Source organism: Procambarus clarkii, unplaced genomic scaffold, assembly GCF_040958095.1.
Source record: "Procambarus clarkii isolate CNS0578487 unplaced genomic scaffold, FALCON_Pclarkii_2.0 HiC_scaffold_173, whole genome shotgun sequence".
Lineage (NCBI taxonomy): Eukaryota > Metazoa > Arthropoda > Malacostraca > Decapoda > Cambaridae > Procambarus > Procambarus clarkii.
In genome coordinates, this window is record NW_027189206.1 from 335,725 (window position 1) to 360,204 (window position 24,480).

General features: G+C 45.5%; 1 protein-coding gene across 1 annotated transcript in view; it reads right to left on the minus strand.

The window, feature by feature from the left end:
• LOC138361074 (transmembrane protein 272-like) overlaps positions 1-18,338 on the minus strand; it is a 63,332-nt gene extending 44,994 nt beyond the window's left edge. Inside the window, exons 1-2 of the mRNA XM_069320544.1 lie at positions 18,109-18,338; positions 6,337-6,586 (exon numbers count right to left, since the gene is read on the minus strand). Coding sequence (XP_069176645.1) covers positions 6,337-6,586; positions 18,109-18,111 — 253 coding nt within the window. The 5' untranslated portion in view covers positions 18,112-18,338. The remainder of the gene's footprint in view (positions 1-6,336; positions 6,587-18,108) is intronic.
• Between the last annotated feature and the right edge of the window lie 6,142 nt (positions 18,339-24,480).

Below are 24,480 nucleotides of genomic sequence, written 5' to 3' on the forward strand. Positions count from 1 at the left end.
ATTGGTCTTACATATGTGGTATACAAGGTTCTGAATAATTCTTTACACAGGCTCCTGAAGGCAGTTCTGATGTTAGCCAGCCTTGCATATGCCGCAGATGTTAATATTTTTATGTGGTCTGCAGGAGACAGGTTTGGTGTGATATCAACTCCTATAACTTTCTCTCAGTCCATTTTATGAAGTACTTCATCTCCAATTCGGTATCCAGTGTCTGGCCTCCTGTTTCCACCGCCTAGTTTCATTATCTTGCATTTACTCGCGTTGAACTTCAGTAGCCATTTGTTGGACCATTCATTCAGTCTTTCTAGGTCATCTTGTAGCCTCATTCTATCTTCCTCCGTCTTAATCCTCCTCATAATTTTTGCATCATCAGCAAACAATGAGAGGAAAGATTCTATACCCACTGGGAGATCATTTACATATATCAGAAACAGGAAAGGCCCAAGGACTGAACCCTGCGGGACTCGACTGGTGACGTCTCGCCAATCTGAGACCTCAACCCTCACAGTGACTCGCTGTTTTCTGTTACTCAGGTGCTCCCTTATCCAATGGAGTACTTTCCCTTTCACTCCTGCCTGCATCTCTAGCTTTTGCACTAGCCTCTTATGATGTCGTTGGGCGATAGTGATTTGAGTAATGTAATACTTCTGGATTAATTAGCTGTACGTTTGACAGTAGTTAATCAATTAAGTTAATTAAGGTAATTAACACCAGTTGTCGAGAGGGTGAAAGCTCGGTTAAGTGAACATACATTCGTCTGAATCAATTACCTGTCTGTTTAACTGTTAATTGATTACTTAGGTTAAATAGGGCAATAAGCATTGTCGAAGTGAGTCCACACAGTTAAATTCATCCAGTTGTTGAGCACTGTTGTGGGGGACGACAGTTATTGAGTAAGGTAAAACGTTTTGCTGTAGTTATCTGTCCGTGTGGCGGCAGTAATTAGTCCCCCTCCAGCTAATTATGGGTAATTAACGTCAACAAGATGAATTCACAGAGTTCGAAGGAAACTGTTGGGAGTATCAATATTTGAGTTAACGTCATTCTTTCTCTTTAATTAGCAGTTCGTTTAACAGTTAATTAATTACTCAAGTTCATTATGGGTAATTAACATCCTCAAAGTGAATTCATTATAGTTGGGATCTGTCGTAGGCGACAGTAATGAGGTAAACTGTTCTAGTCAGTAGACCGTTCCAGTCAGATGTCCATTAACAGTTAACTGATTAGTCAGGTTAATTAAGGGTAATTAACGTCAGCAACGTGGAATGTGACATAGACTTGATTGGAAGCTGCCGAGAGGGTGGTAGCATTGTCTAACGTAATTCATTTCCACTTAATTAGCTCTCCGTTTAACAGTAATCAATGTAATTACTCACTGAATGCTTAATGAGTCAAGTGCTGTGTAAGTCTGGGTAGTGAGTTATCGTTGTGATTTGTTTGACTGGTCTGAGGGAGACCAGAGTTGTGATTAACGTAGTCTGCTTTGTTGCTGACTGACACTTGACAGTCAATTAATGTAATTAGTCAAAGAGATCAATTAGTGTAACTTTGATAGTATTGGTTGTTGGACTCGTCCTTGGAGACGAGTGTTAAGGTAACTATGATGGGTTACCTGAGGCTTGCCTCATTAACCTGCCTTGTTGTTGTTGGCATTGTAACTGTATTGCAGAGTGCTGCAAGGGTTATTGCAACTTGTGTTTTCAGAGAGCACTCTGATTTGTTCAGTTAGTTCAGTATTCAGCCTCGCGGCCAAGGAGACGACTTATTGCTATACTTGGTTGTTAATTAACTAATTTTAACGTGCCACTGAACAAAATTAACGTAATGTAAAGATTGTTGTTGTAGCAGACTTAGTGTTTTGTTGAATACATTTGTTATTGTTGAAGAAAACAATCTTTATGTAAATCCCCAATATTATTGTCGTACATATATATTCTGCTATGTCGAACTGTTTTGTGATTTTTAATGAAGGCCTGCTACTGGGATCGAACCCGATTTATAGTCGCATATATCAAATAAAATTTGGCGTGAGAACTCGTGACCTGCTCCTTTATTGCACTGGCATTAGAGGAGGTCGACGACCCCTTTATTGCACTGGCATTAGAGGAGGTCGACGACCTCTTTATTGCACTGGCATTAGAGGAGGTCGACGACCCCTTTATTGCACTGGCATTAGAGGAGGTCGACGACCCCTTTATTGCTCTGGCATTAGAGGAGGTCGACGACCCCTTTATTGCTCTGGCATTAGAGGAGGTCGACGACCCCTTTATTGCACTGGCATTAGAGGAGGTCGACGACCCCTTTATTGCACTGGCATTAGAGGAGGTCGACGACCCCTTTATTGCACTGGCATTAGAGGAGGTCGACGACCCCTTTATTGCACTGGCATTAGAGGAGGTCGACGACCCCTTTATTGCACTGGCATTAGAGGAGGTCGACGGCCCCTTTATTGCACTGGCATTAGAAGAGGTCGACGACCCCTTTATTGCTCTGGCATTAGAGGAGGTCGACGACCCCTTTATTGCACTGGCATTAGAGGAGGTCGACGACCCCTTTATTGCTCTGGCATTAGAGGAGGTCGACGACCCCTTTATTGCTCTGGCATTAGAGGAGGTCGACGACCCCTTTATTGCACTGGCATTAGAAGAGGTCGACGACCCCTTTATTGCACTGGCATTAGAAGAGGTCGACGACCCCTTTATTGCACTGGCATTAGAAGAGGTCGACGACCCCTTTATTGCACTGGCATTAGAAGAGGTCGACGACCCCTTTATTGCTCTGGCATTAGAGGAGGTCGACGACCCCTTTATTGCACTGGCATTAGAGGAGGTCGACGACCCCTTTATTGCACTGGCATTAGAGGAGGTCGACGACCCCTTTATTGCACTGGCATTAGAAGAGGTCGACGACCCCTTTATTGCACTGGCATTAGAAGAGGTCGACGACCTAGTGGATAAGGAGTTAAACTTCATTAAAATCCTGGCGGGTCCTCCCGCCTCTCCATGAAGAAAGTTTAAAGTAAAAGCTGCCCTGATGCAGCCCTTTCTGCTGGCATTCAACCTCCAGGGCTAGGCTCATGGTGTGGCTAGGGTCATGTTGTGGCTAGGCTCATGGTGTGGGTAGGGTCATGTTGTGGCTAGGCTCATGGTGTGGCTAGGTTCATGGTGTGGCTAGGGTCATGTTGTGGCTAGGCTCATGGTGTGGCTAGGGTCATGTTGTGGCTAGGCTCATGGTGTGGCTAGGGTCATGTTGTGGCTAGGCTCATGGTGTGGGTAGGGTCATGGTGTGGCTAGGCTCATGGTGTGGCTAGGGTCATGTTGTGGCTAGGCTCATGGTGTGGCTAGGGTCATGATGTTGCTACGCTCATGGTGTGGCTAGGCTCATGGTGTGGCTAGGCTTATGGTGTGGCTAGGCTTATAGTGTAGCTAGGGTCATGGTGTGGCTAGGCTCATAGTGTAGCTAGGCTCATGGTGTGGCTAGGGTCATGGTGTGGCTAGGCTCATGGTGTGGCTAGGCTCATAGTGTAGCTAGGCTCATGGTGTGGCTAGGCTCATGGTGTGGCTAGGCTCATAGTGTAGCTAGGCTCATAGTGTGGCTAGGCTCATGGTGTGGCTAGGCTCATAGTGTGGCTAGGCTCATGTTGGGGCTAGGCTCATAGTGTGGCTAGGCTCATGGTGTGGCTAGGCTCATGGTGTGGCTAGGCTCATAGTGTAGCTAGGCTCATAGTGTGTCTAGGGTCATGGTGTGGCTAGGATCATAGTGTGGCTAGGGTCATGTTGTGGCTAGGGTCATAGTGTGGCTAGGGTCATGTTGTGGCTAGGGTCATGGTGTGGCTAGGGTCATGGTGTGGCTAGGGCCATGGTGTGGCTAGGGTCATGGTGTGGCTAGGGTCATAGTGTGGCTAGGGTCATGATGTGGCTAGGGTCATGGTGTGGCTAGGGTCATGGTGTGGCTAGGGTCATGGTGTGGCTAGGATCATGGTGTGGTTAGGGTCATGGTGTGGCTAGGGTCATGGTGTGGGTAGGGTCATCGTGTGGCTAGGGTCATGGTGTGGCTAGGCTCATAGTGTAGCTAGGGCCATATGGTGTTGCTAGGCTCATAGTGTGGCTAGGATCGTGGTGCGGTTAGGTTCATGGTGTGGCTAGGCTCATGGTGTGGCTAGGCTTATGTTGTGGCTAGGCTCATGGTGTGGCTAGGCTCATAGTGTAGCTAGGGCCATATGGTGTTGCTAGGCTCATAGTGTGGCTAGGATCGTGGTGCGGTTAGGTTCATGGTGTGGCTAGGCTCATGGTGTGGCTAGGCTCATGGTGTGGCTAGGCTCATGGTGTGGCTAGGCTCATACTGTGGCTAGGCTCATGGTGTGACTAGGCTAATGGTGTGGTTAGGCTTATACTGTGGGTAGGCTCATACTGTGGCTAGGCTCATGGTGTGGCTAGGCTGATGGTGTGGCTATACGCATGGTGTGGCCAGGCTCATGGTGTGGCTAGGCTCATGGTGTGGCCAGGCTGATGATGTGGCTATGCTCATGGTGTGGCTATGCTCATGGTGTGGCCAGGCTTATGGTGTGGCTATGCTCATGGTGTGGCTAGGCTCATGGTGTGGCTATGCTCATGGTGTGGCTAGGCTCATGGTGTGGCTATACGCATGGTGTGCCCAGACTCATGGTGTGGCTAGACTCATGGTGTGGCTAGGCTCATGGTGTGGCTATGCTTATGGTGTGGCTAGGCTCATGGTGTGGTCAGGCTCATGGTGTGGTCAGGCTCATGATGTGGCTAGGGTCATGGTGTGGTTAGGGTCATGGTGTGGCTAGGGTCATGGTGTGGCTAGGGTCATGGTGTGGCTATGGTCATGGTGTGGCTAGGGTCATGGTGTGGCTAGGCTCATAGTGTAGCTAGGGCCATATGGTGTTGCTAGGCTCATAGTGTGGCTAGGATCGTGGTGCGGTTAGGTTCATGGTGTGGCTAGGCTCATGGTGTGGCTAGGCTTATGTTGTGGCTAGGCTTATGGTGTGGCTATGCTCATGGTGTGGCTAGGCTCATGGTGTGGCTATGCTCATGGTGTGGCTAGGCTCATGGTGTGGCTATACGCATGGTGTGCCCAGACTCATGGTGTGGCTAGACTCATGGTGTGGCTAGGCTCATGGTGTGGCTATGCTTATGGTGTGGCTAGGCTCATGGTGTGGTCAGGCTCATGGTGTGGTCAGGCTCATGATGTGGCTAGGGTCATGGTGTGGTTAGGGTCATGGTGTGGCTAGGGTCATGGTGTGGCTAGGGTCATGGTGTGGCTATGGTCATGGTGTGGCTAGGGTCATGGTGTGGCTAGGCTCATAGTGTAGCTAGGGCAACAGGTACTCTGAGAGAGAACTCTATCAACATCAGAGGCCCGAGACTGTTCAACACGCTTCCACTACACATAAGGGGCATAACTGGCAAACCCCTCACAGTGTTCAAGAGAGAACTGGATAAGCACCTCCAAAGGATACCTGATCAACCAGGCTGTGACTCATACGTCAGGCTGCGAGCAGCCGCGTCTAACAGCCTGGTTGATCAGTCCAGCAACCAGGAGGCCTGGTCGACGACCGGGCCGCGGGGACACTAAGCCCCGGAAGCACCTCACGGTAGCCTCAAGGTAGGTAGGTAGGGCCATATGGTGTTGCTAGGCTCATAGTGTGGCTAGGATCGTGGTGCGGTTAGGTTCATGGTGTGGCTAGGCTCATGGCGTGGCTAGGCTTATGTTGTGGCTAGGCTTATGGTGTGGCTAGGCTCATAGTGTAGCTAGGGCCATATGGTGTTGCTAGGCTCATAGTGTGGCTAGGATCGTGGTGCGGTTAGGTTCATGGTGTGGCTAGGCTCATGGTGTGGCGAGGCTCATGATGTTGCTAGGCTCATACTGTTGCTAGGCTCATACTGTGGCTAGGCTCATACTGTGGCTAGGCTCATATTGTGGCTAGGCTCATACTGTGGCTAGGCTCATATTGTGGCTAGGGTCATACTGTGGCTAGGCTCATACTGTGGCTAGGCTCATATTGTGGCTAGGGTCATACTGTGGCTAGGCTCATACTGTGGCTAGGCTCATATTGTGGCTAGGCTCATACTGTGGCTAGGCTCATGGACTGTCTGTATGCTCCGCTTGAGGATAGGATCGAAATACCATAATTTCAATACTTAGTTTCTGGTGAGTATACATTTACGTCTACAGTCACGCATACATTTAAGTATATGTATACAGTCACATATACATTTAAGTATATGTATACAGTCACGTATACATTTTGTATTACCATACTAAGTACTTCTGTGAAAAGAAGAAAGAAGAATGAGAGTAGTGAAGACTTACTGTCACTCTCGTCCCGTCGGGACCTGGGCAGCTGGTTCCCGCGCGCCATCTTCCTGGACGCCTCCTCGAACTGCTGGAAGTGTTGTGATGAGCGCCCGGGCCCTCCGCCGCTGCTCTTCTGCCGCTGCTCCTGCTGGATCCTCTGCTCCAGTCTCTGTCTGAACTCCTCGGTGACGCGTGGTTGATCGTCTAGGGTCGTGAGCGCCTCTTGGTTCGATTCCTCGACTGACCTCTCGTTCACTCTCTCAACCTGCCATAGTTTAACCTATTAGTAGTTAACATAAGTGCATCCCCTATGGTGACTGTCTATATGGAAGCCAGTATGACTCATTCTCTTACATGTTCTATGTGTTCTTTGTCATGTTCCCCCATATGTTCACTGTGTTCAACGTATTTTCTTCCATGTTCTTTAAAATCAAATGTAGAATTGTATTCTTCCATTCAGTACAAATTTACCAAGACAAACTTTTCTTGTTGTTTTAACTAAACTTACTTGTCATTCATGTAAAAATAACCACGTTCATCATTTCTTAACTAAAATATTCGTCAACCAACTAAAAATTAGTCATGTTCATCATTTTTTCTAAACTTATTCGCTAATCAACTTGACTTCATGCTTCACAAAGAAAATGAATTTAACGTGCCATTTACTGAGTTTGAATTACTCGCGGCCCTAAACAAAGGTAAAGCCACATCTCCCGGAGAAGATGGTATCACTTATGACATATTGCGTCTGCTCCGTTTAGTACCAGGGAATCCTCTGCTTGAGCTGCATAATATAAGGTATGTTACTGGGGAACTTCCTAACTCTTGGACCAACAGTATAATCACTCCAATTCCCAAGCCAAATTAAGAGAATGCTTTCCACCCAATTTCCCTTACCAGCTGCATTTGCAAAACATTCGAGAGAATGGTCCTAAACCGTCTCCTCCACAGAATAAGAACCATGCTATCCCCCCAGATATATGGTTTCATGCATGGAAGGAGTGTGCATCATTGCATCATCACCTTTCTTACTCTACACACTGAAAAGTCATATACCACCTTCCTAGATCTCAAGTCTGCATTTAATATTGCAAATCGACATGTTATCTTAAGTGAGCTTGCAAGAATGAATATTGGTGGTCGGCTTCTTTGTTGGATCAGGGGTTACTTATCCAACAGGAAGTCATTTGTGTTTTTCCAGAGGCTTAGAAATGTAACAAGAGACTTTGAACTAGGTGCCCCACAGGAAGGTGTCCTCAGTCCTACCTTATTTAATATCTTAATAAACACGCTGTTAAACTCTGTACCGAGCAAACCCAACGTCCACATCATTAGCTATGCTGATGATATAATGATACACACCACTGGGTATGCTAACACGCAGAACACTCTTAACTCTGTTTTAGACTCATGTCAGGACCTAGATTTAATTATCTCAGCAGAGAAAACAAAGATACTAAATAGGCGCCCACCCAGGCAGGGAGGAGCTGTTCGCAAGATGCAACTGTCTGATGGCTCCCAGCTTGACTATGTAAACAGATTCAAATACCTTGGCCTTGAGGTGCCACTGTATGGTCCTGTTGTATTCAGACTCTGCCGTCAGTATAAAGAGAGGCTCCGAGCTCTCAAGGCTGTTGCAGGTTATCACTCAAGCTATGGTGCCAATGTCAGAATTGTCAAAATGATGTACCTTGCATACATCAGATCTTTAGTGGATTATGCTGCACCTCTGCTTGTTTTGATGCCTGAGAGAGAGCATTCTCTCTCTCAAATCATATACACTGATGATTCCCTACACCGCACCACGGGTACAGCTGGATGTGCAGTTGTCCCGACAATGGGCGATGGCTTATATTTTGAGTTGGGAGTCCATATAAACAACTGGGCCTCTACCCTTCAGACCGAACTATTTGCCTTGCTCCTTGTACTGAAATGTGTACAAGTCTCCAAACTTAATACATTAATTGTAAGGGACTTTATATCATCCTTAAATGCTCCCAACTCTTTAAGACATAACTGTAACATGCTCGTGTCCCAAGCTAGACACAAATGCAACAAAATTGTTAATGATGGTAACAGAGTCCAGTTCATGTGGTCTCCATCTCATGTTGGCCTCCGAATGCATGATAGAGCTGATAAGTTCCACATATGTCGGTTGCTTAATTTAGAAACTGTACTTGTGGTCGATCTCGAACCCATTTATGATGTGACGACTTATACTGAATTTTGTAACTAGCTCATCAAGATTGTAACTTACTTAGCCAAATGAATTGTGGGGTTCAGTCCCTGAGCCCATTATGTGCCTCTGGAACCCTTTCCACTACCGCCCACAAGATGGGTATTGGGTGCATAATAAATAAACTAAACTAACTAATCAACTAAAAAAATAGTCACGTTCATCGTTTCTTAAGTAAAAATTTTCGTTAATCAACTAAAAATAGTCAGGACTAGCTTCGTTCAACACTGTTCGTAACTAAAATTATTTGTCAATCAACTGAAAATAGTCATGTTCATCATCTTTTCTTGTCTTTTCGTAACTAAAATAACACTTCTCTCAACTGAAAATAGGCGCATTCATTGTTTCTTAACTAAAATTATTCGTTAATCAACTAAAAATAGTCAAAGGTAACCTACATAGCCCAACTTACTAACTTAACTTACATAACCTAACCTTACTATCCTAACATAACTTACCTAGTCCAACTTACCTCTTCTTCCCTATCTGACCTAACTTACCCATCCTGATGTAACCATCGTACATAACTTACTAACTTAACTTACATAACGTAACATAACTTCTCTACCATCACCTACCTAACCTCCTCCACCTATTGTAACTTACCAAACATAACTTATCCAAACTGACATGACCTACCTTATATAAATATTCCTGCTGGTCACTTAGTGTTTCGTCAATCATTGTCTCATATTCATTTCTTCGGTTCAAGGGTTAATTTCTCAAATGGTCATTTATGCATTACAAGTGATATTTGTTAAAATTGGGTGTTTAAGCATTTCAAAGGATTTCGTTATATAAAGGCATTTGCTCGTTTCAGGGGTTACTTTCTCAAAAGGATGTTTATGCATGAAAAGGGTTATTTGTTAAAATTAGAGGATTTTAGCATTTAAAGGGATATTTGTTAAATATGTCATTTTATGCACTTTGTATTTTATTTACTTAAAGTTCATCAAGTTGCTCATTAGTTGTATTTATTATGTTTGATATATTGGTTTTTATTCTTTGACCATTAACCTGTAGGGCAGTGGGTGAGGGTGTACAGGGGCAGTGGGTGAGGGTGTACAGGGGCAGTGGGTGAGGGTGTACAGGGACAGTGGGTGAGGGTGTACAGGGGCAGTGGGTGAGGGTGTACAGGGGCAGTGGGTGAGGGTGTACAGGGGCAGTGGCTGAGGATGTACAGGGGCAGTGGCTGAGGGTGTACAGGGGCAGTGGGTGAGGGTGTACAGGGGCAGTGGCTGAGGGTGTACAGGAGCAGTGGCTGAGGGTGTACAGGGGCAGTGGATGAGGGTGTACAGGAGCAGTGGCTGAGGGTGTACAGGAGCAGTGGCTGAGGGTGTACAGGGGCAGTGGATGAGGGTGTACAGGAGCAGTGGCTGAGGGTGTACAGGGGCAGTGGGTGAGGGTGTACAGGGGCAGTGGGTGAGGGTGTACAGGGGCAGTGGGTGAGGGTGTACAGGGGCAGTGGCTGAGGGTGTACAGGAGCAGTGGCTGAGGGTGTACAGGGGCAGTGGGTGAGGGTGTACAGGGGCAGTGGGTGAGGGTGTACAGGGGCAGTGGGTGAGGGTGTACAGGGGCAGTGGCTGAGGGTGTACAGGGGCAGTGGCTGAGGGTGTACAGGGGCAGTGGGTGAGGGTGTACAGGGGCAGTGGCTGAGGGTGTACAGGAGCAGTGGCTGAGGGTGTACAGGGGCAGTGGATGAGGGTGTACAGGAGCAGTGGCTGAGGGTGTACAGGGGCAGTGGCTGAGGGTGTACAGGGGCAGTGGCTGAGGGTGTACAGGAGCAGTGGCTGAGGGTGTACAGGGGCAGTGGGTGAGGGTGTACAGGGGCAGTGGCTGAGGGTGTACAGGGGCAGTGGGTGAGGGTGTACAGGGGCAGTGGATGAGGGTGTACAGGGGCAGTGGGTGAGGGTGTACAGGGGCAGTGGATGAGGGTGTACAGGGGCAGTGGGTGAGGGTGTACAGGGGCAGTGGGTGAGGGTGTACAGGGGCAGTGGGTGAGGGTGTACAGGAGCAGTGGCTGAGGGTGTACAGGGGTAGTGGCTGAGGGTGTACAGGGGCAGTGGCTGAGGGTGTACAGGAGCAGTGGCTGAGGGTGTACAGGGGCAGTGGCTGAGGGTGTACAGGAGCAGTGGCTGAGGGTGTACAGGGGTAGTGGCTGAGGGTGTACAGGGGCAGTGGATGAGGGTGTACAGGAGCAGTGGCTGAGGGTGTACAGGGGTAGTGGCTGAGGGTGTACAGGGGCAGTGGGTGAGGGTGTACAGGGGCAGTGGGTGAGGGTGTACAGGGGCAGTGGCTGAGGGTGTACAGGGGCAGTGGGTGAGGGTGTACAGGGGCAGTGGGTGAGGGTGTACAGGGGCAGTTGGTGAGGGTGTACAGGGGCAGTGGGTGAGGGTGTACAGGGGCAGTGGGTGAGGGTGTACAGGGGCAGTGGGTGAGGGTGTACAGGGGCAGTGGGTGAGGGTGTACAGGGGCAGTGGGTGAGGGTATACAGGGGTAGTGGGTGAGGGTGTACAGGAGCAGTGGGTGAGGGTGTACAGGAGCAGTGGCTGAGGGTGTACAGGGGCAGTGGCTGAGGGTATACAGGGGTAGTGGGTGAGGGTGTACAGGAGCAGTGGCTGAGGGTGTACAGGGGCAGTGGCTGAGGGTATACAGGGGTAGTGGGTGAGGGTGTACAGGAGCAGTGGCTGTAAAGTAAACACCCAGCAGTGTGTGTATATATATATATATATATATATATATATATATATATATATATATATATATATATATATATATATATATATATATATATATATATATATATATATCAAGTGTGGTCATGTAGTACAATAGTCTACGTTCTCGACCTATACTCCTGGATCCCGGGTTCGATCCCCGGACGGGAGAGAAATAGTTGGAGGCGTTTCCTTTAAAGGTTTGACCTGAGGTTTAGGTAGCAGTGAATAGGTACCCGGTCCATATTCACTATCCTGGAGTTTGTAAATAGGTACCTGGTACCCGGGTGTCTATATTTCATAATAAAACGAAGAAACGGCCAAAGCTGTTTTGTACTGAAGGAAGAACTAGCAACTAATATTCATAGTTTCTACGTCTAACTGTAAGGAAAATGCTAACAATATTATAGACTGAGTTACAAACTGATGCCTACTAACTTCTTCCCTTTCCTATTAACTTTACTTCATATTTTACGAGAGAGCTCGTCCTGAATGAATACCCAACCATTATATGTGGCAGACACTTTTATTAAACATTCCTACAACGTATCTGTTGAGATTTCCTGAGAAAATTGAACCGATTAACACCTTTCTCAGTGGATTTTATACATTTGTTCTCTTTCCTTTGCCTCAAATGCATATATGATACCTACACAGTTAACCTTAGTTCATAGTTACAATCTTATCACGTCTCTTACATTCACTGTTAAGTCCTCGCGTTTCTGGCACGTACCTGCGCTCCATATTTTAGGAGAATGTCACTTATACTATGTACTATATCGTGACTATGTTAGTGTCTACCGTTTATAATCTGCTACACAGGTAACACTGGCTGAGTATCATGATCGTTGCGCAGAACTTCTGGTCCACTGCCTCTACATCCTATGACTACTCTGCCTCTTCCTGCAGATACTGCGCATACTGCCTCCAATATGCGCAGACGTTTAGCTAGTTAGTCATGATGCTCAATGGATAGCTTAGCTTTAAAATTGCATTTATACAATGTACGCTATATTCATGCATTTCCAAGACGGTGGTTGAACGTCTCAAAGGTTGTTTAAGGCCAGTACTATACACAAATGTTAGTTAGATACACAACCAAGAAGTTCAAGTAGATCGTCGAGGACGCCGATGATACCGTGCCGAGCGGTGTTGCTCGCACGTGTGGTGAACCAACTCATCGACTGTATATTGGCAGCACTCAACTCAGCAGCAGTTGTCAACAGCAGCGTCTGCGTGCTTGCAGATGAAGCATCGCATCCAAGTGCAACAAAACACCCCAACGACCAGACCATCACCAGCAACAGAGCTGTACACACCCACTTGATAACTAGTATGCGGCCTAGCAGAGAATATTAGGATAATTTCATGATTGATTGATTGATGAAGATTAAGCCACCCAAGAGGTGGCACGGGCATGAATAGCCCGTAAGTGGTGGCCCTTTTGAGCCATTACCAGTATCAAGAGCTGATACTGGAGATCTGTGAAGGTGCGACTGCACCCTGCGTGACGGGAGATGTCTCCCGTCTATAATTTCATAATAAAACGAGAAAAAGACCAAACCTATTTTGTACTGCATTCCTTCCCACTACAAGTGAGCTACAACCCGCAACCACAACTCTTAATACAGTACCAGTGTTGGTGTGTGTGTGGGTGACCTCCTGGTGACGCTCAGGACCAGTGTTGGTGTGTATGGGTGACCTCCTGGTGACGCTCGGGACCAGTGTTGGTGTGTGTGTGGGTGACCTCCTGGTGACGCTCAGGACCAGTGTTGGTGTGTGTGTGGGTGACCTCCTGGTGACGCTCAGGACCAGTGTTGGTGTGTGTGTGGGTGACCTCCTGGTGACGCTCAGGACCAGTGTTGGTGTGTGTGTGGGTGACCTCCTGGTGACGCTCAGGACCAGTGTTGGTGTGTGTGTGGGTGACCTCCTGGTGACGCTCAGGACCAGTCTTGGTGTGTGTGTGGGTGACCTCCTGGTGACGCTCAGGACCAGTGTTGGTGTGTGTGTGGGTGACCTCCTGGTGACGCTCAGGACCAGTGTTGGTGTGTGTGGGTGACCTCCTGGTGACGCTCAGGACCAGTGTTGGTGTGTGTGTGGGTGACCTCCCGGTGACGCTCAGGACCAGTGTTGGTGTGTGTGGGTGACCTCCCGGTGACGCTCAGGACCAGTGTTGGTGTGTGTGGGTGACCTCCTGGTGACGCTCAGGACCAGTGTTGGTGTGTGTGTGGGTGACCTCCTGGTGACGCTCAGGACCAGTGTTGGTGTGTGTGGGTGACCTCCCGGTGACGCTCAGGACCAGTGTTGGTGTGTGTGTGGGTGACCTCCCGGTGACGCTCAGGACCAGTGTTGGTGTGTGTGTGGGTGACCTCCCGGTGACGCTCAGGACCAGTGTTGGTGTGTGTGTGGGTGACCTCCTGGTGACGCTCAGGACCAGTGCTTATGAACGCCATTGCAATTATTGATTTTCCGGAAGGGACGCAACAAGTGAGGTATGCAGGTGATGTTCTAATACAAGCCCCAGCCTTGGGAAAAATTAAACAGTCCATTGACCTCCTTGGAAGGAAATGTGTTGCCCTCGGTTTCACTCTCTCCACAAACAAGACAAAAGCATACTCTCATCACAAGAGAGGAGAAAATGAAGAACTACAAATTAATGGTGTAACCCTTGAATGGGTTGACCAATATCGATAACAGGGCGTCACTGTCGTCTCTAACAAGGGGAAGAAAGAGGAGCTTAACCAGCTCATAGGAACATGCAAAAGTCAGCTCAGGGCACTGAAAGCTATGACCTGGAATGGACATGGAGCCTCTATTGCCTTGCTAAAAATGATGTACACAGCATATGTGCGCTCCTTCATAGACTATGCCGCACCAGTTTTATGCACCTACTCCCAAAGCGATAGGAAAAGTCTCGAAAGCATTCCAAATAAAGCCATGACGATCATTCTTGGAGTCCCAAGAACTGCCAAAACGTCTAATCAACGAGAAGAGTTGTCCCTCCCCAGTGTTAAAAGCAGAATTAAGGAACTGAATGCTAAGCTTGCAATTAGGATAGCCAGAGATCCCTATTACAATTACATTGCCAAGAAAAATCTGAGCTCTGTGCTGCTAACAGGAAGAAACAGGAGAAGCAAAAAATGACATCACAGATCAGTCTGCTACCTCGAAGAACTTCACCTGCTTGAGCAAGCCCGTGACCTCCTGCCTGTAGTTAAGGACTATCATCAATGAAATGGCAACGAAAAATTCCAACATGATACCACAAGAAATGAGGCACAAGTATCTCCAGAAAATTTATAAAGAAGTCGGAAATGAAATAGATCAAATCTACACTGATGGATCATCTAACCCTGTCAATGGCAGGCCTAGTGCAGCATACACTGTAATTAAGGATAATACTTTTCAATGCAGAAATGAAGAAAAAGCGTGTATTGAGAACTATGCCTCTTCAATGCAAGCAGAGCTAACTGCCATTGTCATGGCGTTAAGATTCCTTGAAAGAAACACTAATGGTGCAGTGATCTGCACTGATTCAAAAGCAGCACAGTAAAGCCTAAGTAAAAATCGGGCAGAAAATCTTGCGATAGTAGCTGAGTTCAAGAGAGCTGTGAAGGTACAGGGGAAGAGTCGTCAAGTTTCTGTGGATCCCCTCCCGTGTTGGAATATGTGGGAATGAACAAGTAGATGTGCTGGCTGCTGAAGGAGACCATATTGAATACTTCATACCCAAGACTCTTCTAAAATTAGAGGCATTGTCAGGCAACATCACTGTGACAAGGTAATTGAGGAAAGGAGGATAGAAGCACAAACCAGTGAATCTGTACGATGGTACAACATGGTTGCAGCTGCCAATCCCAATCATTAAGGACGAAGAGGAGGAGGACGCGGGAGAGAATCAGTAATAGCGAGAATCCGTCTTGTATACAAATATCCATGGAGATTCTGAATGGAAACAACAGTTGATCAGCGGAGTTGCAGAATCTGTGATGAGAGTGATGGACACCGCCTTGACCACTATCTACGTGAATGTGAACACCTGAGAGACATTAGGAATATGTGTAGAATAATAAACCCCACATTGTTTGAGTTAGGAAAACACTATTTGTGAAATATTGATACTGTTCTTAAAAGATTCCCCCATTTTGCACTCGCAAGATAATGTAAGTTTTTAAGGGTTGATAGATGCTAATCTGCTAGTTGATAAACTGTTCACTTGAGACCGTTAAGCAAGTCCCAGCTGTGTCTGGGTACAAGTGACAGGATGAACAACCCAACGGGTTTTCTTCCTATTGTGGAGTGTTGTACATGTTGCTATGGCGGTGTGTCCTCTCACAGGATGAGTGATGCTGCCCAATACTGTCACTATGGCAGTGTGTGCACTCACAGGATGAGTGGCACTGACCAATACTGTCACTATGGCGGTGTGTCCACTCACAGGATGAGTGACGCTGCCTAATACTGTCACTATGGCGGTGTGTTCACTCGCAGGATGAGTGGCACTGGTACCTGGTTGATACCTGGTTGATGGGGTTCTGGGAGTTCTTCTACTCCCCAAGCCCGGCCCGAGGCCAGGCTTGACTTGTGAGAGTTTGGTCCACCAGGCTGTTGCTTGGAGCGGCCCGCAGGCCCACATACCCACCACAGCCCGGTTGGTCCGGCACTCCTTGGAGGAATAAATCTAGTTTCCTCTTGAAAATGTCCACGGTTGTTCCGGCAATATTTCTTATGCTTGCTGGGAGGACGTTGAACAACCGCGGACCTCTGATGTTTATACAGTGTTCTCTGATTGTGCCTATGGCACCTCTGCTCTTCACTGGTTCTATTCTACATTTTCTTCCATATCGTTTACTCCAGTACGTTGTTATTTTACTGTGTAGATTTGGTACTTGGCCCTCCAGTATCTTCCAGGTGTATATTATTTGATATCTCTCTCGTCTTCTTTCTAGTGAGTACATTTGGAGGGCTTTGAGACGATCCCAATAATTTAGGTGCTTTATTGCGTCTATGCGTGCCGTATATATTCTCTGTATTCCCTCTATTTCAGCAATCTCTCCTGCTCTGAATGGGGAAGTGAGTACTGAAAAGTACTCAAGACGGGACAACACAAGTGACTTGAAGAGTACAACCATTGTGATGGGATCCCTGGATTTGAAAGTTCTCGTAATCCATCCTATCATTTTTCTGGCTGTCGCAATATTTGCTTGGTTATGCTCCTTAAACGTTAGGTCGTCAGACATTATTATTCCCAAATCCTTTACATGCTGTTTTCCTACTATGGGTACATGTGATTGTGTTTTGTACTCTGTATTATGTTTAAGGTCCTCATTTTTACCGTACCTGAGTACCTGGAATTTATCACTGTTAAACATCATGTTATTTTCTGATGCCCAGTCGAAAACTTTATTAATATCAGCTTGAAGTTTTTCAATGTCCTCAGCCGAGGTAATTTTCATACTGATTTTTGTGTCATCTGCAAAGGATGATACGAAGCTGTGACTTGTATTTTTGTCTATATCTGATATGAGAATAAGGAAAAGCAGCGGTGCAAGGACTGTACCCTGAGGTACAGAGCTTTTCACTGCACTGCCCAATACTGTCACTATGGCGGTGTGTCCACTCACAGGATGAGTGACGCTGCCCAATACTGTCACTATGGCGGTGTGTCCACTCACAGGATGAGTGGCGCTGTCCAATACTGTCACTATGGCGGTGTGTCCACTCACAGGATGAGTGACGCAGCCCAATACTGTCACTATGGCAGTGTGTCCACTCACAGGATGAGTGGCGCTGCCCAATACTGTCACTATGGCGGTGTGCCCACTCACAGGATGAGTGGCGCTGACCAATAGTGTCACTATGGCAGTGTGTCCACTCACAGGATGAGTGGCGCTGCCCAATACTGTCACTATGGCGGTGTGTCCACTCACAGGATGAGTGACGCTGCCCAATACTGTCACTATGGCGGTGTGCCCACTCACAGGATGAGTGGCGCTGACCAATACTGTCACTATGGCGGTGTGTCCACTCACAGGATGAGTGACGCTGCCCAATACTGTCACTATGGCGGTGTGTCCACTCACAGGATGAGTGGCGCTGTCCAATACTGTCACTATGGCGGTGTGTCCACTCACAGGATGAGTGACGCAGCCCAATACTGTCACTATGGCAGTGTGTCCACTCACAGGATGAGTGGCGCTGCCCAATACTGTCACTATGGCGGTGTGCCCACTCACAGGATGAGTGGCGCTGACCAATAGTGTCACTATGGCAGTGTGTCCACTCACAGGATGAGTGGCGCTGCCCAATACTGTCACTATGGCGGTGTGTCCACTCACAGGATGAGTGACGCTGCCCAATACTGTCACTATGGCGGTGTGCCCACTCACAGGATGAGTGGCGCTGACCAATACTGTCACTATGGCGGTGTGTCCACTCACAGGATGAGTGGCGCTGCCCAATACTGTCACTATGGCGGTGTGCCCACTCACAGGATGAGTGGCGCTGACCAATACTGTCACTATGGCGGTGTGCCCACTCACAGGATGAGTGGCGCTGACCAATACTGTCACTATGGCGGTGTGCCCACTCACAGGATGAGTGGCGCTGACCAATACTGTCACTATGGCGGTGTGCCCACTCACAGGATGAGTGGCGCTGACCAATAGTGTCACTATGGCGGTGTGTCCACTCACAGGATGAGTGGCGCTGACCAATAGTGTCACTATGGCGGTGTGTCCACTCACAGGATGAGTGACGCTTCCCACTAAACTCGCTCCTCGGGGCAAAATTTAAAACAAAAATTTAAAGGAGGCGGCGGGTATAGTGACTCACCATCACAAGTCGCTGCTCGGTGCGCCCTACTCCCGTCACCTGCCACGATACACTGCTGTTCACTATAACAACCACGTTATCGTAATCACTCCCAACTCCAGATAGAGAAATTCCGCGTTTATGATGTTCACTGACTGGTGTGTGGCCCGGTGAGGCGCAGGGGTGTGGCTACTGTGGTGCTGCAGCCGCCTCACTCTGCCTCCTCACACTGCCTCCTCACACTACTCTTCCTCAAAATCAAGGTGCATTTTCAGATAAAGGAAATCACCATTCACTTTGAAGACTTTGAACATATCACCAATAGATGAGTGAACAATGCGTGGCAACTGCGATAAGATTAAGGTGAGGCGTCACCTGGTGATAAGGGAGGCGGCCGCCGGACCTTGATGAGCTCTGCACCAACCGTCATCTTTAGCGTCGCTACTCCAAGAGTTCTTATACAAGAGTTGTTACAGTCTTGTACAGCCACTAGCATGCTTAGGGACTCCCAGGGGCCCTTAATCCTAGTTTACCCTGGCATACGACACGCTAAATCGTTTAACAAGCAGGTACCTATTCCCTGCTGGGTGAACAGAGGCTACATTTAAGGATTGGCTCCCAGTCAATCCTCCCCGGCCAGGATACGAACTCAGGCCAAAGCGCCTGCAAAGTGCCGGGAGAGTGCTTTACCACTACGCCACATGCCACAACACTCGTCAACTCATCCTACACATAAACCACCCAAGGTCAACCATGAGAAAATATATTTTTATCCTTAACACCGAATTTATACATACTAATTCATTTTCCAATTTGAAAACGGTACTAGTGTGTAGAGTACTTTGTCTGGTGGGACTTATCAGTGGAGCAGTGGAGCTTATCTGCTTGGTCTTGTTCAGCCGTATGTGCTCCCTTTATAATGGTCAGGGACTCGCTTCCCTTGACCCCCCCCCCCCTTCCTGAAGCCCTCCCTCCCACCCTCCCCAGCATTTAGGAGCAAGATTTTGTACATATAAAAAGCAAATGGGAATGTGTGGAGTGAGTGTATGTTAAGCATGTTAAGGGACTTAAACAGAGGGGCTGTGTTGTCTGGACAGAATTTTTTATAGTTCTGATAGCAGGTTTTTGCTGAGTGATGATGGGCTTGAGGGAATATGCAGTGGTTGAACCCCATGTACAGATACCATATGTAAGACTATACTACCCGCTAATCTAGGGATAGATTAGCGCGTAGTATAATGAGAGGAGAGCAGAGTGGGGAACATAATCTGATTTTAGAGAGTATACCAACCGTTTTTGAGACTTTTTTTTACTATGTATTGTATGTGGGTACTGAAGTTGAGTCGCTTGTCTATGTATAGCCTTAAGAACTTTCCCTCATTTATATTACTAATGTTAACATTGTCTATCTGAATTTGAATTAGATTTGATAATTTACTACCAAATAAAATGTAGTAGGTCTTTGCTGTGTTTAGTGTAAGTTTCTTGGTTGACATCCATGAGTGGACATTTTTTAATCCATTGTTGGCAAAATTATTTAGTATGTGGGGGTTGGGGTCCAGAATAGATGAGGGTAATATCGTCAGCAAATAGTATAAGTTTAAGAATGCTAGAAACATTTGGCAAATCATTGATATAACGGGATGGTACAGTAACAGGGATGTTGATTTGTGGAACCACTATGTACTGTTAGTAGATATACTGGAAAGTGTCATCGAGGTATGATTTCAGGAATTGAAGGGTGTTTTCTCTGACTCGATAATGTTGATGTTTTAAAGTTTATTGTAGTTCAATACACACAGAAATCACAATAGCGTGATGCATCAAATGTTAAATTGCATTCACTTCAAAGGCGAAGAGTTAGATGTGACATGATATAGGTTTACAAGTTGATGAATGGACATAACTAACAGGGTTTTTAAACTATCAACACACGTCAGAATACGAAACAATGGCTATAAATTGGATAAGTTTACATTTAGGAAAGACTTTGGTAAATACTGGTTCGGTAACAGGGTTGTCGATACCACTATCTACTGTTAGTAGATAGATCTACTGTTAGTAGATAGTGGTATGGGAATTGATATTGAGGAAGGAGGTAATAAAAGTATGTGTTTGTTGGAGAAACAAATTGGCAAAATGATCAAGGAAAGAGAAGGGCCTCAAAATAACAATTCACTTAGGGTATATTACACTAACAGAAGAAGTCTAAGAAACAAAATAAACAAGTTAAATTCTCTTGTCTGCACAGAAAAAATAGATATTATTGCAGTTACCGAAACGTGGATGAATGTAGAAAATGGAGAACTATTAGCTGAATATCAAATAAATGGATTTAAACAATTTCACATAGAGAGATATATTAGACGAGGAGGGAGAGTAGCCATATATGTTAGGGAAAATTTGAAATGTAGTCTCAAAGAAGGAATCAAAACTGAGCCACACACAGAAACTATTTGGATAGAATTAAACGAAAGAGCAAATAATCTTATAATAGGAGTTATATACAGGCCACCAAACTTAAACAGGATGGAAGCAAAGCATCTATGGGATGAAATATCTGGAGCCACTAGGTCTAGCAGTATTTGTGTCATGGGTGACTTTAATTTCAGTGGAATAAATTGGTCTAACAGAACAGGAAATAATGACACAGAAGATTTTCTAGAATTAGTTGACGATTGCATTCTTAGCCAACACATTAAGGAACCAACGCGGGAAAATAATATTTTAGATTTAGTGTTAACTAACAGGGAAACACAAATTAATGACATCGAAATAGGGAGTGAGCTAGGGAACAGTGATCACAAAGAAATCAGATTTAGTATAGAATGGAATAGACCTGTAGGAGAAAATTCTGTTAGATTACTATATTTTCGAAACGCTGACGTCAATAGCCTAAGAAAAGTTTTGGTCAAATTGATTGGAAAGTCTTGGGCATGGGGGGGGGGGGGGGCCGGTCTTGGTGCGAAACATGAACCCAGCGATAGGTGACGTAAAAGGGGATTTCGATGTGGATTCAAAATGTAACTTATTTAAGAATATTCTAAACGAAGCACAGGAACGTAGTATACAATACAAATTGAATAGATCGAATACTAATGACCCAAAGTGGATAAAAAAGGATTTGAAGAATCTTATAGGTAAAAAAAGAGTGTGGTACAAAAGGATTAAGAATGGGGAAGTCAGTTTAGAACAGGAATTCGTACAACTGGTTAGAAATGTTAAAAAATAGATAAGGAAAGCAAAAAGAAACTATGAAGTTCGCATAGCAGGGCAAGCAAAGTCAAATCCTAAAGTTTTTTTTCAGTTATATTGAACTAAGACTAGGGAGAGGATAGGTCCATTAAAAACTGAGACAGGTTAAATAATGGATAATGACGAGGAGATGAGTAGTATTTTTAATAAATATTTTATATCTGTATTTACTAAAAAGGAACTTAACAATATGTCTTCAGCCAAACAAGTCTATGTGGACGAGGACAGGTTGACTAGTTTAGCAGTTACCAGGGAGGATGTAATTAAACAAATAGTAAAACTAAATCCAAACAAATCCCCAGAGCCGGATGAAGTGTTTGCCAGGGTGCTTAATGAATGCAAAGAGGAGCTTTCCGAGCCACTGTCTACCATATTTAATAAATCAAGAGAGTTAGGAAGAGTGCCAGAGTCATGGAAGGTAGCTAATGTGGTACCAATTTTTAAGAAAGGAGATTGATCACTTGCGTCAAACTATCGGCCAATTAGCCTAACGTCTATTGTGGGAAAGTTACTTGAATCGATAATTGCAAATACAATTCGTCTTCATCTTGAAAAACATAAATTAATAAATGAGTCGCAACATGGTTTTACAAATGGCCGTTCATGTTTAACAAATTTGTTATCTTTTTATTCTAGCATAGTTGAGGCAGTTGATAGTGGTAAGGATTGTGATGTTGTGTACCTTGACTTTAGCAAAGCTTTTCATACAGTGCCACATGAAAGACTGATTAAAAATATAGAGGCTCATTGTATTGGGGGTGCTATATTAAGTTGGATTAGTGCATGGCTATTCCAAAGGAAACAGAGTTAGTATAAATGGGGTTAAGTCAGAGTTGGTTAATGTTGTTAGTGGAGTGCCTCAAGGCTCTGTCCTGGGACCTCTGTTTTTTTTTTTAGGGATATTCCTGTGCGGGCCCTAAGCCTCTGGCTGGCCCACTGCGCGGGCCCTAAGCCTCTGGCTGGCCCACTAAGTGTTGCTTGTTTCTGTTTTACTTGGGCGGAGTATGAGTATTTATGACTCGTATGGTTGCTTCAGTAAGATTTTGCCATATGTATTTAACAACTTCTGCTCTGTTGAATCTAAGTTGAAATTTTAATAGGTTTGTAACTGTGCACTGTGTTAGATAATGTTCCAGTGGTCTGTCGGGCATTTCTCCACAGTGCTGACATTTTCTCTCATCTCTTAGAACCTCCATCTCTACAGTCTCCGTGGTGTAATGCTAAGACACTCGCCTGGCGTTCCGCGAGCGCTTTGTCATGGGTTCGTATCCTGGCCGGGGAGGATTTACTGGGCGCAAATCCTTAACTGTAGCCTCTGTTTAATGCGACAGTAAAATGTGTACTTGGTTGTAACAAAGATTCTTCGCGGCGGAGATCGTATTCCAGGGACCTGCCTGAAACGCTACGCGTACTAGTGACTGTACAAGAATGTAACAACTCTTGTATATATCTCAAAAAAAAAAAAAAACTAAGCCTATTTCCCATGCACATGGGTATCCAAGCCTGGTGCGATGTAAGTGTACTTCTGTTGCTCTACTGCTCCCTTTCATCAAACAAGGGAACTCTGTTGTTTATAATATATATATATAAATGATTTAGATTCAGGTTTGAGTAGCAACATTTACAAATTTGCCGATGATACAAAAATCGGTAGGGAAATTAACACGGAAGAAGACTCACTATCACTTCAAGTTGATCTAAATAGGGTTTTGAAATGGTCAAAAGATTGGCAGATGCAGTTTAATGATGATAAATGTAAAGTTTTGAACATAAGAACAAAGGCAACTGCAGAAGGCCTATTGGCCCATACGAGGCAGCTCCTATTTATAACCACCCTAATCCCACTCATATACTTGTCCAACCCGTGCTTGAAACAATCGAGGGACCCCACCTCCACAATGTTACGCGGCAATTGGTTCCACAAATCAACAACCCTGTTACTGAACCAGTATTTACCCAAGTCTTTCCTAAATCTAAACTTATCCAATTTATACCCATTGTATCGTGTTATGTCTTGTGTTGATACTTTTAATACCCTATTAATATCCCCTTTGTTATGTCCATTCACCCACTTGTAAACCTCTATCATGTCACCCCTAACTCTTCGCCTTTCCAGTGAACGCAACTTAAGCTTTGCTAATCTTTCTTCATATGAAAGATTTCTAATTTGGGGAATTAACTTAGTCATCCTACGCTGGACACGTTCATGTAAATTTATATCCATTTTATAATATGGCGACCAAAACTGAACTGCATAATCTAAATGGGGCCTAAGTAGAGCAAGATATAGCTTGAGAACCACACCAGGTGTCTTGTTACTAACGCTGCGATTAACAAATCCAAGTGTCCGATTTGCCTTATTACGAACATTTATGCATTGATCCTTTTGTTTTAAATTCTTACTAATCATAACTCCCAGATCCCTTTCGCAATTCGACTTCGCAATCTCAACACCATCTAGCTCGTATCTTGTAACCCTATCATCATTACCTAACCTCAGAACTTTACATTTATCAGCATTAAACTGCATCTGCCAATCCTTTGACCATTTCAAAACCCTATCTAGATCAACTTGAAGTGATAGTGAGTCCTCCTCCGAATTAATTTCCCTACCGATTTTCGTATCATCGGCAAATTTGCAAATGTTGCTACTCAAACCTGAATCTAAATCATTTATATATATTATAAACAACAGAGGTCCCAGGACAGAGCCCTGAGGCACCCTACTTACAACATTTTCCCACTCTGACTTGACTCGATTTACAATGTTACATACTTCTCTAAAAATATTCCCATTAAATTTCTGACCACGGTCAGAAACTAACACTTTAGGGGGACCGAATACAGTGACGAACCTATCTAAGAACGCCTTTGCAACAGTTTGTGAATCTTTCTGTGGCAATGCAATCAGTGTGATGTACCTGGAAAGGTGGTCTATCAACACGGAAACGTAACGGTTTCCTGAATGACTGTGATGCAGATCAATCAGATCAGCCCCCATCCGATCTAAGGGTTCAAAAATTTCTGGGAATTCTTGCAATGGAGCTTGTACCTTAAGGGTACCTTTCCTCCTTTGGCAGTGACCACAGGACTTAACGAAGTTAATGACCTCTGTTAACATACTGGGAAAGAAAAAGA